The sequence below is a fragment of the Macrobrachium rosenbergii genome, chromosome 5, assembly GCF_040412425.1.
Source record: "Macrobrachium rosenbergii isolate ZJJX-2024 chromosome 5, ASM4041242v1, whole genome shotgun sequence".
NCBI classification, from domain to species: Eukaryota; Metazoa; Arthropoda; class Malacostraca; order Decapoda; family Palaemonidae; genus Macrobrachium; species Macrobrachium rosenbergii.
In genome coordinates this window covers 14847845-14864024 of record NC_089745.1, presented here as the reverse complement: position 1 = coordinate 14864024, position 16180 = coordinate 14847845, and the positions used below count along the sequence as shown (strand labels likewise).

At 35.7% G+C, this 16180-nt stretch overlaps 1 protein-coding gene across 1 annotated transcript in view; it reads left to right on the top strand.

The window, feature by feature from the left end:
* 5-HT2A (5-hydroxytryptamine receptor 2A) overlaps positions 1 to 16180 on the top strand; it is a 124153-nt gene that overhangs the window by 68910 nt on the left and 39063 nt on the right. The window contains exon 2 of the mRNA XM_067103612.1: positions 1935 to 3862. Within this exon, the coding sequence (XP_066959713.1) occupies positions 2957 to 3862 (906 nt within the window). The 5' untranslated portion in view covers positions 1935 to 2956. The remainder of the gene's footprint in view (positions 1 to 1934; positions 3863 to 16180) is intronic.

Sequence of the window (16180 nt, the reverse complement as noted above, 5' to 3'; positions counted from 1 at the left end):
GACTTCATATCTCGAAGCGCTTAAATGTGTGTTTGAGAGAGAGAGTAATCGGCCGACCACCAGATAAAGGCTGAAAAACAAAAAAGGCCCTCTGGAAGATAAGTATGTGAGCTGAAATATTTCAGTATTTGTACAAAACTGATAAAAGCTGGGCATAAATGAAATTCCGTTTCAGTCCAAAATACATTTAGATGCATATTTTTTTTGAGTTTTCATTCGCTGGCTTTATCTGCAATAAACTACTGGACCAATTTACTATTTAGTGGTCGGAATTTTGCATATTGCGGGAACCTGATGCTGAAGGGGTCATTTTCTGCTGGGGCACTGACTGTGATTAAAGCTTTCAAACTAATATATATATATATATATATATATATATATATATATATATATATATATATATATATATATAGAGAGATATATATATATATATAATATATGATATATATATAGAGATAGAGAGAGAGAGAGAGAGAGAGAGAGAGAGAGAGAGAGAGAGAGAGAGAGAGAGAGAGAGAATTTTTCTCCAAACTGTGTTTAATATTGTAATTTGGGTCGTGAAAGCGATAACAAAATTGCACATTTTTTTATATTATAATAAAATTAGCCACACACACATACAGAGAGAGAGAGAGAGAGAGAGAGAGAGAGAGAGAGAGAGAGAGAGAGAGAGAGAGAGAGAGAGAGAGAGAGAGGAGGGCGATTGAGAAATCCGCCAACATGCAATGAAATAAAAGGTGCAGAATGAAAAAACAGTAGCATTTCCATTCCAAGCACAAATGACCCCCTCCCACCCCACCCCACACCCACCCCCCACACAAATCTACTATTCCCCGAGACACAATGGCCATGAGTGACGCCGTCTATTTGCTGTTCAATAATCTCGTTATTGCCTTCATTTCCCGCTGTCAAGAATAGCACTTTCATTTGGAGCGTTTTTTTTCATCTTTTATTAATCACGGCTTCAAAGGTGCCAAGCGAATTTCTAGCGCCAGCGAATTTTAACAGCATTTCTTTCATCTGAAGTCTGGATCGCGGCAGCTAATGAATTAAATTTTAAAATAAATAGATCTATTGCTGGAGATTTAAGTTCAAATCATCTTATTTCCCAAATAGTTAGCCTCATGGTTGTAAAGCAGTGATTATTTTCGTTTAATTGCTTTTCAGGAATAACATAAGAATCATAATTAATCCCAATTTTCAATGGTTTTGAAAGTATAAAGCCATTACGTACACGTGTGTATGTATGTATGTATGTTTGTGTGTGTGTGTGTGTGTGTGTGTTTGTGTGTGTGTGTGTGTATGTGAGAGAGAGAGAGAGAGAGAGAGAGAGAGAGAGAATTGAACCTCAAGCTTAGTTCATGTTGATAGTCAAAAGAAAAAACTATTTCTTCTTGAACATCATCAGCTTACTTTCAAAGTCTGTGTTTGTACGTGCGCCTACGTGTGCACGTGCATGCATTTACGTGTACTTGATGGTTAAGTAAAGGTAATTTTGGCTTCAAACCCCTAACGAGTAACCTTTGCTTTTCTCAACCCAATCAGCTTCCACAGGGCCATTCAAAGTCCTTTATAATTCATTTGCAAGAAGACGAAGAGGAATATAAAAAAAATTCGACACTATGTAGACCTTTGATACTGGTTAAGCAGAGATGAGTATCTGGAGATGATAAAAAAATATATACATACTGTATCTTCGATAGTGGCTCATTGTTGACTTCGTGATAAGATACCACTTGGCCTAAAAAAGTCGACAAAAGGAAACGCAAAAATACAGAAATGAGAATTATCTCTGAAATGTTACTAGTTTCGTAAAAGACTGTTGTTCCAGTCGTCTGGTTCCATACTACTACTAACACTAATGTATTTGTTACTACTAATAATACTAGTACTGCTATTAATTAATAACAATAATTTTGTTTCCACTCTTTCAGGAAGAAACTCGGGTTCCTTCATCTCGGGAAGATCTACACCACTAGGACACTTCAGTCACTCCTCCGAAGGGTGTGACGTCCTCCAAGAAGACTAGGAGGGATCCTTCAACGTTATTTTATACTCATCATTCTCTTATTATTCAAGGGGATAACAACTCATATTTCACATTATCTTTAATGAAACGCGAGACAATCTCACTTGTGATCAAAGGGAATAATAATTCTATTCGTATTTTCACCGAGACAATCATGCGACAGAAATGAATTACAGTGAGTGCATGCAATTTATTTCAAAATAGATAAATCTCACTTGAGATCAAGTTTAATACACGTTCAAATCATTTATGAATATTTCTCAATTATATAATAGTTCCCACCAAGTCGCGTGTCGCCTAAAATAAGAGTCAAATCTGTTTTAGTTATTAGTGCATTACTCGTTCATTACTTGGTGAGCTTCGAGTGCTTCTTATCATGTTGACTTGTGAAACTATTTGACATGGTATGCGGCAGAAACATATGTGACAGTTATGCAGTTATGTCGCAATGAGATGATACCTCGTGCGTCGAAACTAGCTTATAAAATCTGCAGTTCATTCTGATATAGTTCATAAAAAGGCGACAAGATGTTTGGCAGGTCGTAAAAAAGGGAGACTGGTGGTCTAAAACCATGGCAACGACTCGGAAGAGGAAACACAAACGAACAGGAGAAATGTGATAAAAACAAGGGGAGAAAAGAAACGATTATAGATGGCAAAAAACAATTCTTGAATAGTGAAACATAGCTTACCATTCTTTTTTTTCGCTAAAAAGTGGCTAGTTAGTAACATAATGGAATTCAAGAGTGAATCATACAATATTTGCCTTTTATAGGTAGTGTATTTCGTAAAATATGGCCACGCTCCGCGACCAATAAGTTCGTCAGTGGTATTTTGTCAAAGGAGTAGAAATGGCCAGGACAATATTCGTAACTAGTGAACCGTAGATCATTAAATACCTTTGTTTCAAAGTGTTTTAGTGAACTGATGAGCGATATGGCAGAGGATGAGACTTACAAATTCGTCCTCATGAGCTTATTGCCCAATGACACCAACAACCACTATTACGACATATCACTGCCCCGAATGGACGGCGTCCAGTCGCAGACCTTCGACAGCGGAGGGCACGTTGGGGCGTCCCCGACGCCCTTGACCGCCGCTACCACAACAACCACAACTTCCCCGGAGGACCAAGCCGTCAGCGACTGCTACTGGTCGAGCTCCGAAAACTCCTCGGATACCGACTTCGCATTCCACTGCAGGGACGCGATAGAGACCCTGGCCTCGAACGTGACCTGCTGGGTCACGAGTCTCGGCGACTGCGAGATGCAGCCTCATCTCCCTACTGCGGAAGGGCCGGCGGCGGCAAACGTGACCCTCCCGCCAGGGGCGGAGGAGGGACCGCTAGGCGGGATCCAGGCGTGTCTCTCCTGCTCGAGGGACAACGTCACGGCCGGATCCTGGGGCCTCAGGTTTAACTCCTCTTCTTCTCCTTCTTCCTCGAGCGCCGAGGCGCTTTCCTCCATCCTCACCTTCGGCACCGAACTCTTATGTTCGTTCGGCTCGTCAGCTCCGTGTGATAACTCATCGCCTTCTTCGTTGTCATCCCCATCATCATTATCATTATCATCGACAGCATCACCACTCACCTCTACCTCGCCTTCCTCATCGATATTCTGTCCTTCTCTGCCCACGACATCGATTCATCTCCTCCAGTGCCACATGCCAGACCTCCTGGAAGGCTCTCAGAACGCCTCGGCGGGCCGCGACGACCTGCTGATGAGCGCCAACGTCACGACCACGGTCGACCAATACAACTACGACTTCTCCTTCCTCTTCCTGGCGATGTTCATCCTGGCAGGAGGCATAGGAAATATCCTAGTCTGCTTGGCGGTAAGTGGATCGTACCATCTTTTACGGTATTTCTTATGTTCTATTTCAGGATCCTAACTGCTTTCAGCCACGGCTAAGACAATAATTACTCATCGAACAACCATCAGAAACCCGCCCCAAATAAAGTAAAAAATGCACCAAAGTTTCTTCGGCGCAATCGAGTTTTCTGTACAGCCACTACAGCGGATAATCAAGGCCACCGAAAACGGATCTATCTTTCGGGGTCTCGGTATAACGCTGTATGAGTCGCGACCCATGAAACTTTAACCAAGGCACGGTGGTGGCCTATCCTATGTCGTTACCAGAAGCACGCATATGGCTAATTTTAACCTTGAATAAAATAAAAACTACTGAGGCTATAGGGCTGCAATTTGGTATGGTTGATGATTGGAGGGTGGATGATCAACATACCAATTTGCAGACCTCTGGCCTCAGTAGTTTTTAAGATCTGAGGGCGGACAGAAAAAAGTGCGGACAGAATAAACTGCGGACGGACAGACAAAGCCAGCACAACAGTTTTCTTTTATAGAAAACTAAGACACCAGCAATACTGGAGATATTTACAGACTAGAAGTCAACTTTATTCACTTTATCTACATGCAGAAATGAAAGAAAATGTCAAAACACTTTTTAAAAATGGGAAAATTCTACTCACAGTTCGGAAATAAGAAATACTGGAAGACCATTTATTATAAAAATTCCATGGTTACTTATGCTTACAAAAAGAAAATTAACGAACATGACATAAGTAATCAAAACGTAGCTGAAAAAAAAAATATATATATATAAAAAATCAACACGGCCTAAGAAACTTTTGTTACAATTTATTTTCTACTATCCACATCACGCAATCTCTCAACTAAATAACTTTTTAAAAATAATCTACGGAAAGAGAGGTCTGTTAAAAATAAAACCTCAATGAAATTAAACGAGTGTAATTTCTCCCTACAAGAAAGAAGGCAAAAGCACGCTATAATCAGATAAAAAAAAATAAACACGTAAACCACATTATGTAATCAACCATGGGCACCATCTACTTTTACTAAAATAAAATATATATAAGCTAACGAAGACAAATAAGATAATCAAGTAACGTAAATTGCATTACGTAATTAACTATAGCCGCCATCCATTTTCTCCAAAAAAATAAGAAAAATTGGACCAGGATATAAGATAATCAAATCTGCCGGCCTATCCATTATTCTACCTTAATGAACCTGCGAAAGCTTCGACCGGAACCCAGATATTTGGGACGTTGGGACAACCTTAACGTACCCCCAAAAGGCTGGTCATTAATCTGAAAGGCATCGTTTGTCCCAGGGGAATTCTAAGCGCCCACAAAAAGGTATAATGTCCAGTTCCTCCCACAAAACTAGTATAACATCTAACGTCCAAGTCTCCGGCCACCCCCCACCACACACACACACACACACACACACAAAATATTAAATAATAAGAGTACAAAGCATGAAATACATCATTGTCATAAATTTTTCCTTAAGTATCTCGAGTACATGTTGCAAAAAAATGTATTATGTAGAAGGGATTAATGATCGGATTATGAAAGAAATATACTTACCCTAAAAATTCACATACAGTATCTATTCTATATGGACTATGAAATTGCTCTATAAGTAATCTGAAAATGAAACTATCACATTTAGAAATAGTGAAAAATAGCCGATCTAAATTGGGCAATATTCCAGTAAAAAAAAAGCTGAACAATCCAACTATACACATCCAAAAATACACGAGCATTAGTTAAGAAAGTTACAAAAAAAATGCTAGGTCAATATTACACTACCTTTCCATATATCAATGAAACCTACCTTAAACTTATCAATAGCCATACCCCCAAAATACTTTTCCCGTAGTTTCGGAATTAAGAAAAAAAAGAACTTTGACTTAAAACCGTACATGGATATTGCGTAAGGCAAGCCGGTCTGTCAAAAAAAAAAAAAAAAAAAGTTAAAGGATAACTATAATTGACACACACACACACACATATATATACACATACATACATACATATATATATATACATATATATATGAAAAACAGAAACGGCAAAAGGAATACAAGAACAAAAAACTAGTACATCAATCTGCGCGTTTATATGAATTCCAAAATGGGAAAAAATTGTCATTGAGTGCTTGTGCAACGATAGCAAAATTATCTTACACAAAAAAAGTTTTACATCTCTTGCCATGGTCTCGAATATCAGAAAACACTCCGGTTTTTAAAGGGCAACCAGTACAGAGACCTGCTCCAGGATGGGAGGTGGGAGGCTATTCTTACTTTGAACAATATTCTACTTTCTCTAGCAGGCTTCCAACTTGACATTTCAGGCAAGTAGACACTAGATCCATTAGATCATCAAAGATAATTTACGAGTATATCACTGTTTTACCACGGTGGAATCTCAATTTATTAATTACTTAATAATATCATTGCTTTACCACGGTGGAATCTTAATTTATTAATTATAGAAGAATATCATTGCTTTCTCAGGGTGGAATTTTAAATAACATTTGGAAAACCTAAGGCATATCTACACGTATTCAGAGTACAAAAGGGTTAACTGGACAAAAAATCCGAGTTTTATAAACATACAAAACAAAAAATGCATACAAGTTCCTGCAATACCCTACTCTTTGTCATTAATAAAATACATAAGCAAATGAGTATACAAAAAAGATTATCAAAACCTCCCCCAAACGTCATCTTCCCATTTTCTCGAAAGATGAAATGTCAAACTTCAGTCAAATCTCTTCCCAAAATCCGACTGAGCATCTCGGTCGCATCATTTTTTACGACGGACAGCAAACTTTGACTCGACCATCTGCCCGGCTCATTCATCTTTCAGGCAATGTAAGCAAACGGACAAATAAAATACTACCCACTGATTCTCTGCTCTATTCTACATGGGAAAATACTAGTCTTCTTAATAAACAATTTTTTTTCCTTTGAAATGTCACAGCGAGTCCAATTATACGCAAGAACGTTAAATGGGAGTGAATTAAACTCTCTCTCTCTCTCTCTCTCTCTCTCTCTCTCTCTCTCTCTCTCTCTCTCTCTCTCTCTCTCTCGTTTTTAAAAGTCATCCTGTACCGAGACATACTCCAAGGGAGACTATTCCAACTTTGAGCAATATTTTAGTGATTCCGGCATACTTCTAATCTTAACATTTTAGGCAAGTAAAATAATAGCGCACGATAGATTATTTACCAGTACATCATTTTCTTAATCAATTTCTGGGAAAACAATAACGTACTTTAATGTATTTCCCACTGAGTGCATTTACGCATTTAGAATCCAAAAGGGTTAATGGAAAAAAAAATCTTACTTTTATCAACATGCAAAACAAAAATACATAATAATTGCTGCAGTACCTCACTCTTTCCTACAAAACTACATAGGCAAATGAATTTATAAAAAGATTATCAAAGCCTTCCCCTACTTCATCTCCACCCCCCTTTTTTTTTCCTAAAATGAAACGGCAAACTTTAGTCAATTCTCTTCCCAAAATCCGAGTGAGTATCTCGGTCACATCATTTTTTACCACGGAGAGCAAACTTTGACTGGACCCTCTTCCAGGCTCATTCGTCTTTTAGGGAAAGTAAACAAACAAACATACAAAATACTGCCCACTGATTCTTTGCTCTATTCTAAGGAGAGAAAATATTCTTCTTTATAAAGATCATTTCCTTAGAAATGTCACAGCGAGTCCAAATGTTAACAAGGAACACAATAAGCTCTCTCTCTCTCTCTCTCTCTCTCTCTCTCTCTCTCTCTCTCTCTCTCTCTCTCTCTCAGGCAAAGTTCCAATCCCTGTCCTGGACACCCCTTCCCCCAACTCTTTCGCTCTCATATGGTTGTTTCTATCCAATATTTAGCATATCACCAATCGTCTGGATAAGTTTCTCTCTCTCTCTCTCTCTCTCTCTCTCTCTCCTCTCTCTCTCTCTCTCTCTCTCTCTCTCTCTCTCTCTCTCTCTCCAACAAAAGAAATGCAGGGTACAACAATTTTGATTAAAGTTCAATATTTAAAAAAAACGAAATGTTGACTTATCGGGCAGACAAGTTTTGCAAAAAAAGTGTACACACACATATGTATATATATATATATATATATATATATATATATATATATATATATATATATATATATATATATATATATATATATATATATATATATATATATATATATATATATATATATATATATATATATATATATATATATATATACTGTATATATATATATAGCTATGCATATTAATTACTACGAAGTCACGAAACTTCAAAGTTGCAACACAAATACCGCAAACTCTCACACATCGCTTCACATAACAACTGAAGTATAAATTTGCGTTATCTGAACGATACTCGAAATTTCCAGTGCTTAAATCAAAGATATCAAATGAAATCCAGACGGCTTCCGCTCAAATGCTCCGAGACCACCTGTGGGAGCATGGAGCAAGGAAGTATCAAAATTCAGAGCAAACACCACCGACTGGAAAGTTGCAACAACCCTGAGGTCTGCTGTGATACGAAAATCTGATGCGAATAACAGTGGGACATATGAAGCCTAAGAGATTAGAATGAGTTGATGCTTTAAACCCCAATTCTATAAAATTTATTAAAGAAAATAAAATAAAAGTTCGGTCTAAGCAGCACTGGATCGCAATGAGGCCTGAGAGGTCAAAACGATTTGGTTGTTTAGCGCTCATTTCAATTAAATTTATTAAAAAAAAAAAAAAAAAAAAAAAAATCGGTTCGAGCAGCAATGGATCACAACGAGGCCTGAGAGGTCGGAATGAGTTGATGCTTTAGTGACCACTTCAATGAAAATCAGAGAGAGAAAAAAAAGTTCGGTTCGAGCAGCACTGGATCGCAATGAGGCCTGAGAGGTCAGAATGATTTGATTCTTTAGCGCTCATTTCAATTAAATTTCTTAAAAAAAATAAAAAAAAAAAAGATTGGTTCCAGTAGCAATGGATCACAATGAGGCTTGAGAGGTCGGAATGAGTTGATACTTTAGCGACCATTTCAATGAAACCTTAAAAAAAAAAAAAAAAAAAAAAAAAAAAAAAAAAGTTCGAGCAGCAATGGATCACAATGAGGCCTGAGAGGTCGGAATGAGTTGATGCTTTAGTGGCCATTTCAATGAAAAAAAAAAAAAAAAGCTCTGTTCGAGCAGCAATGGATCACAATGAGGCCCTAACAGCCGACGAGATGTCAGAGCGAGCATGTTTCCGACTTAAAATTCAACGTAAGTTTACAATTAGAAATGAAAACATTAGTTGCCAAGGGATTCTCAATGGGATTACCAGAGTCAAGGGAGCTTAGAGCTAATTGGCTGAGAAAAATGTTGCCTTTGCGATTTTTGTTAAGTCTGAAATTTATTTCATCCTAACGTTTGTAATTTTGTCCTTTTTTTTTTTTAACTTTCAAGAAGACCTGTTATTTTACAAGGATACTTTTTGTTAATAATTATATATATATATATATATATATATATATATATATATATATATATATATATATATATATATATATATATATATATATATATATATATATATATATAAACAAATAACAGGAAACAAAACGAACTGAAACAGGTAAAATGGTAATAGAAAAAAATTGTAACAGATCACAAACAGGCTTAAAGAGTATAACTGCAAAAATTAATAAAATATGGCAAAACAAACAGCAAGTGGCACCAAGTCACATACAGATAAAAATGGGTAACAGCACAAACAAACAAAACCTAGAAACAAGGCAGACAGAAATAAACATAAGTGATATCCACAAAAAAAGCAAAAATTGCCACTTTGCTACAAACAGTCCTACTACATAAAGTACCAGAAAGAATCCGTCGAGTCAGATAAATTAGGTGACACTGCGTCACTCAAAAATGAGACAGGAATTCCGATGGAAAATATATGCGGTGGTACGGGTAATTATATGTCAGTTTCAATTATGTCATAACTATATGGAGACGTCTCATTTTATCGAGTTTCATTATTCTCATTCGCCCTGGAATGCTTTCTCCGCACAGTACCTAGTCTTGTTCAAGGAATCACTTTATAATCACATCATGAAAGAAAAAACATTAAAATGAAATAAAAACAAAAAAAATCCAGAGAAACAAAAAAAAAAAAATGAGAAATAAATGCATACGTTTGAGGCATGATTAAATACAAATTCACAAGGGAATTGAAGACAAATGCATCTACAGAAACACACACACATATATATACATGCATATGTGTATATAAATATTATATAAAAATATATTATTTCCGAGTGTACACAACTGACATTAAAGGACGTTTGTATTAATATATGTATATATAATCACGGTATGTATAAAATATATATTCAAATATATATGTGTGTGTGTTTCCGTAGATGCATTTGTCTTCAGTTCCCGAGTGATTTGTAATTTGTATTTAATCATGCTTTAAACGTACGCATTTGTTTCTCTGAATTTTTTTTTATTTCAGCTTAATGTTTTTTCTTTCATAACGTGATTACAAAGCGACCCCCTTGAACAAGACTAGGTACTGTGCGGCAAAAGCATCCCTGGGTGAATGAGAATAATGAAACTCGTGAAAATGCGACACCTTCTTATAGTTGTGACATAATTGAAACTGACATAGAATTAACCCGTACCACCGCATATATTTTCCATCGGAATTCCTGTCTCATTTTCGAGTGACGCATTGTCACCTAATTTATCTGACTGGAGATGAAATTTTTTGCTTGCTTATTTTTTTATGTCTGCCTGATTTTTAATTGCTGTTTGTTTGGGATAATTACCCGTTTTTATCTGTATGTTACTTGGTGCCATAAGTTGTTTGTTTTGCCATGTCACTAGTTTTTGCACAGCTGTCCATTTTACGTTGCCTATGACTTGTCACTCTTTTTTTTGCTTGTCATTTTACCTATTTCGGTTTGTTTCGCATTCCGTTATTTATTTTTTAATAATGATAACAGATCAAGTATCCATGTATCATCACATTTTTTTCTTGTGTGTGTGTATATATATGTATATATATATATATATAATATATATATATATATATATATATATATATATATATATATATATATATATATATATATAAATATATATATATATATATATGTATATATATACACACACACACACATATACAGGTAGTATATATATATATATATATATATATATATATATATATATATATATATATATATATATATATATATATATATATATTTATACATAATATATATATATACATGCACACATATATATATACACACACACACATATCAGGTACAGGCATACACACATATACATATATATATATATATATATATATATATATACATATATATATATATATATATATACATATATATATATATATATATATATATACATATATATATATATATAATACATATATATAGGTGATAAACTATATTATAATGGAAGGATTATGGAACTGATTAAGGCATTTCTAGCTAAAGAGTGAATAAAAAATATTTAACTGACAAGAAAATGAAGAAGAAGCGTCCCCTCCTCCCCAACCCCCCTTTTTTTATTTATTTAATGGAGAAAAGTCCTTTTCTGTTTAACCTCCCAATCCTTAAGGAGCGAGTCTCCTGCTTCCTTTGGTTTTAAGATCCACTCATTTTTTCCACTCCTTACTACTTGCTTCAAAGTGGCATAAGTGGCCCACTCTGGGGAGAAAAATAAAGGCGTATGATAAAATAGTAAATAAGCACACACACGCATATATATATATATACATATATATATATATATATATATATATATATATATTTATTTATATATTTATATTTATATTCATAAATAAATAAATAAATAAATATATATATATATATATCATATATATATATATATATATATATATATATATATATATATATATATAAAAACGGAAAAAAGTCATATCATGTTGGTTTACATTTCCACAGCATTACGAATGTATCTTGGTATGAAAATAAGTGTCACATATCTTTTCTATGAAAAAGATTAACGAAATTATGACCCTGTGCTAAATAGCAAGTATTCCGAAAGAAATTCGGAAAACATAACCAAAACTGGAAATAAAAAAATAGAGAATCAAATTAGAAAAATATACACAACAAAAACACTTAGAAATATAATAATACAAACATAATCTTAGATACTACAATCACATGACCCACGAGAACTAAAAGACCCAGGCTTGAAACCATTCGTTTTCTGGCCCATTTCAGCCACTGGATGCTGAGAAGCCATTAGCAATTTCGACACCGGGAGCAGTAGCATTAGCAGAAGCAGCAGCAGCAGGAGCAGCAGGAGCAGGACTGCTGAGGGGGTCGAAATGCATATTCCGTAAAATAAACCCAAACCTTGATGCATATCTCCGAGAGGCCCTCGGGACATTCAATTTAACTCACGATAAAACATCTCTGACCCGGGCTACAACTTTCGCGAGCGCCATATATTCGCGAATAATTGAAAATCGGCTGGTTTTAAATGAATTTTCACGAGCGTAATATATTCGCGAATACTGGTAATTTGGTGATGTTGAATGCTGGCAAAGACGTTGGCTGGAGCTGTGGGCAAACGTAAGGGAAATAGAAATATCCTCAAAGTATATTTTTCCCCTTCGAAGCCTACCTGTATATTTAGTAGCTAAATTCCAAAATGAAATCATAAATTAAATATTGTAGGTATATGTTTTTTATATAAATAAAAAAACGGATTTTATAAAAATAATATTTACGAGTGTTTTTACCATCAATGTAAAACAAGGTTTTTATAAATTACTAGTAATTACAAGCTACTTTTTTAGATAATTAATAAAAAGCTTTTATACTTTACTCAACATAATTAAAGGTGAATTTTCAGGTAAATAAAAAAAATCTTTCATAGTGTAAGGATTAAAAATCAACATAAATTGAAAAAAAAAATGGATTTCCTAAATTAATGCCGGGAAATGAACAGAAGTTTTAAAATGCTGACAAGAGGATTTTGACGTCAGTATGCATCAAAAACTAGTTTCAACGTTACGTAAAGCGTATACGACTTTTTTTTTTAATAAACGATGTAAAAATGGATTTCTCAAACTCTGAAGCAATATAAAGGGATTTAAACTCACTGCCGTAATAAAGGACGCCTGTCTTTTCCTTCAGTAAGAAGTGCAGAGAAATCTTTTACTTTTTTTCCATTTTACAGCTAAAAAGTAAAAATATGAATGCAAGGGAATATTTCAAGATTAAATGACTCCCTTTTCAAATACACGAATTAATATGGCAGTGACATAATAGCTGATTCTATCTTCAGCCACCACTTAGAGGAAACAGATTTATGGTGGAAAAATCTCCCTTTTCACAAGTTAGAAGATGAATCAGGGACTGCTGTCTCGTTTGTCTCCAAAGTCGTTCATTCCTGTTCAAAAATATCATTTCTCTCTGCCACTCCAATAAAATAATCTGAGAGATGACGTGATTATTATTCAGTTTTACTTTAGAACCGGTCCTTATAAGGTGCAAAATTATTTAGCTAGCAAAAACCTTCATAGCTGCTTCAACAAAACTGTTCTAGCTAATAAATAAAATATCGATTAAACAACGGCTCCTCAACATATACAAAGGAAAAGCAAGGAACTTGATACTGTTGCTTCAATCAGAAATTATTTTATTAATGCCTCAGAAAACAGATCTTTTTTTGTTATACCGTTATAGAATCATTTCCTGTTAAGATGTCCAAAAACTTATGGGATCTTTATCCTTTGGGCAACAAGATTATGATCAATGATAAATTAAGCCATAACACTTCATACTTTTCCACTGGAATTTAAAGCAATAATGATTTTATGAAATTTAGGCTCTCAAACCAAGGACTTGGCAATTTCGGCCATGCAGTGCTTAAGATAGTGAAACAGTGAAACAGAAAGAGACCGAGGAAATATAAAGATGAAAAACAAGAATCTAACGGTGGAACTGGGAGAAAACTAAACGCTTACTCTGAAGGCAACATTTAATAACGAGTCATGCGCGATGTATTCGGGTTTATGCTGACGTTGTTAGGGAAGATGATAGGAAGGACAGGAATATGATTCAAGGCAAAAGCCAAGCGCTAGGACCTATGAGGTCATTCAGTGCTGAAAGGAAAATTGAGTAAAGGAGGTTTGAAAGGTGTAACAGGAGGAAAATCTCACAGTTGCACTACGAAAAAATTGTTAGGAGAGGGCGGAAATTAAGATGGAAAAAAGAGAATATGAACGGAGGTGCAGTAAAAGGAATAAAAGAGGTTGCAGCTAGGGGCCGAAGGAAAGCTGCAAAGAACCTTACGTAATGCCTACAGTGCACAGCGTGAGGTGCACCCACTGATGGCACTAACCCCGACGGGGGAGGGAGAGAGTAATGATAAATGAATGTTATTATTTTCTTCAAAGTCAAGGTAAAATCTTTCAACACTCCTTTCATTTGTTTATTTTACTACATTAATTAGAATGCGTGCTGAGCTGCCTCGTACCACAGCCTTCTGCCTCGAGAATAAATAAGCAAACAAAGCGTTCTACATCACAGAAGTCTTTTGATTGGCATAAAAAGCTCTCTCTCTCTCTCTCTCTCTCTCTCTCTCTCTCTCTCTCTCTCTCTCGATCATAACAAGGCCCATCACCTCAGAGTCAATGTAATATACTGGCACTAGAATACGAATGTTGGAAGAATGTTTATTGTTAATTGCAACATGCAATCCGTAGGACTACTAAAAAGGACTTGGGATCTGAACATAAAAAAAAATAAGAATAACGCAAAGAATTAATGTGTTGGAATTGAGAAAGAGAATATTACAACAAGTAACAATATATGGCCAATATGCCTCAAAATAAAGAAATGTTAATCAATAAAATGCGATACAAAACCAGCAACATCCGGGATCCGATAACAATAAACGTAGTTTCTAATGAAATACGGGAAGTGAAATCCAATGCACATAACCGTATCCTTTAATCGTCCGCATGATGAGTTTGTAAGATATATGTATGACTACAAACTTCACGTAAATACAGTAATACGAGCTTGACGGGGCGCGCTACGCTGCGCTGGAACGCGGAGCTTCCCGTCATGTCTCCCCTACCCTTCCGATCCCCGACAATCCCCGCCCCATCCGGGGCGGACAAACAGGTTTGCAGGAGGAGGGTGGATGTGTCATGTCTCCCCTACCCTCCAGATCCCATACCTGCCCCGCCCCCACCCAGGGCGAACAAGCAGGTTTGCAGGAGAAGGGTGCCCGTCATGTCTCCCCTACCCTTCCGATCCCCGACAATCCCCGCCCCCGCCCGGGGCGGACAAATAAGAAAGATTTATTAATATAGATTATTGGGAGCTACGCTTACCTTAAAAAGGAGGCTACCTTGTTACTGGGAGGGAAGGTTATATAACTGGAAGATGTCATAATGTTACATGAACATATTGTGAAAGTGATTGAAAGATGCATTTATGTGACTGGATATTGAATTTTTCGTGAATGTAATGGACGCGTATCTGATTACAAGGAAAGTTATGTGTGTGAATTGAAGAGGATACGTTTATGATTGGAACTGCACACTCTTAAATGGAAGGTACTTTAACTAGTCAGTAAGGACAGCATTATGATTGGAGGCTATGTGTTTGGGCACAGAAGCTGTGTTAATATTAATATTAACAACAAATAAGTGATTAGTAGCTACTTTTTTGAGATAGCAATCTAGCAGTGCAGTGTGTGATTTTTTTTTTCTGTTACTCATGAAAATCAGTGTTATTGTACCTGTCACAGAATTATTTTCTATACGTCTAATGTTATCAGCTGTTTCTAATGATTATCGACATCCCAATGATGTTGAATTCATATCACATTTTAATAGACAACATTTATCCAAAGTAAGGCCCATTGTCACATATATGGAGATTAACGTCACATAATTCACAAAAATGCAGCTTCAATAAGTAATCCTACTTACTACTCATATAAACGTAGCTTCACATAACTAAACATGGAATGCACAAACAAGTTGCTTTTTATACCATACACGTATAATCCAATCATTCAAAATTACCGTAACTTTCAATCACATACAGTAGCCTCCATTCATGTAAATGTAGGTTATAACCGGCTGGACGTCATTTCCCGTCGTGAAAATGCAATTTCCAATCACATAAACGAAGATGTGAATCAAATAAACGTAGATTCCAATAACACGCCATTCCTTTCAATCTTATAAACCCGTCCGATATACAGTGGCAATTAGGGGACGCGCT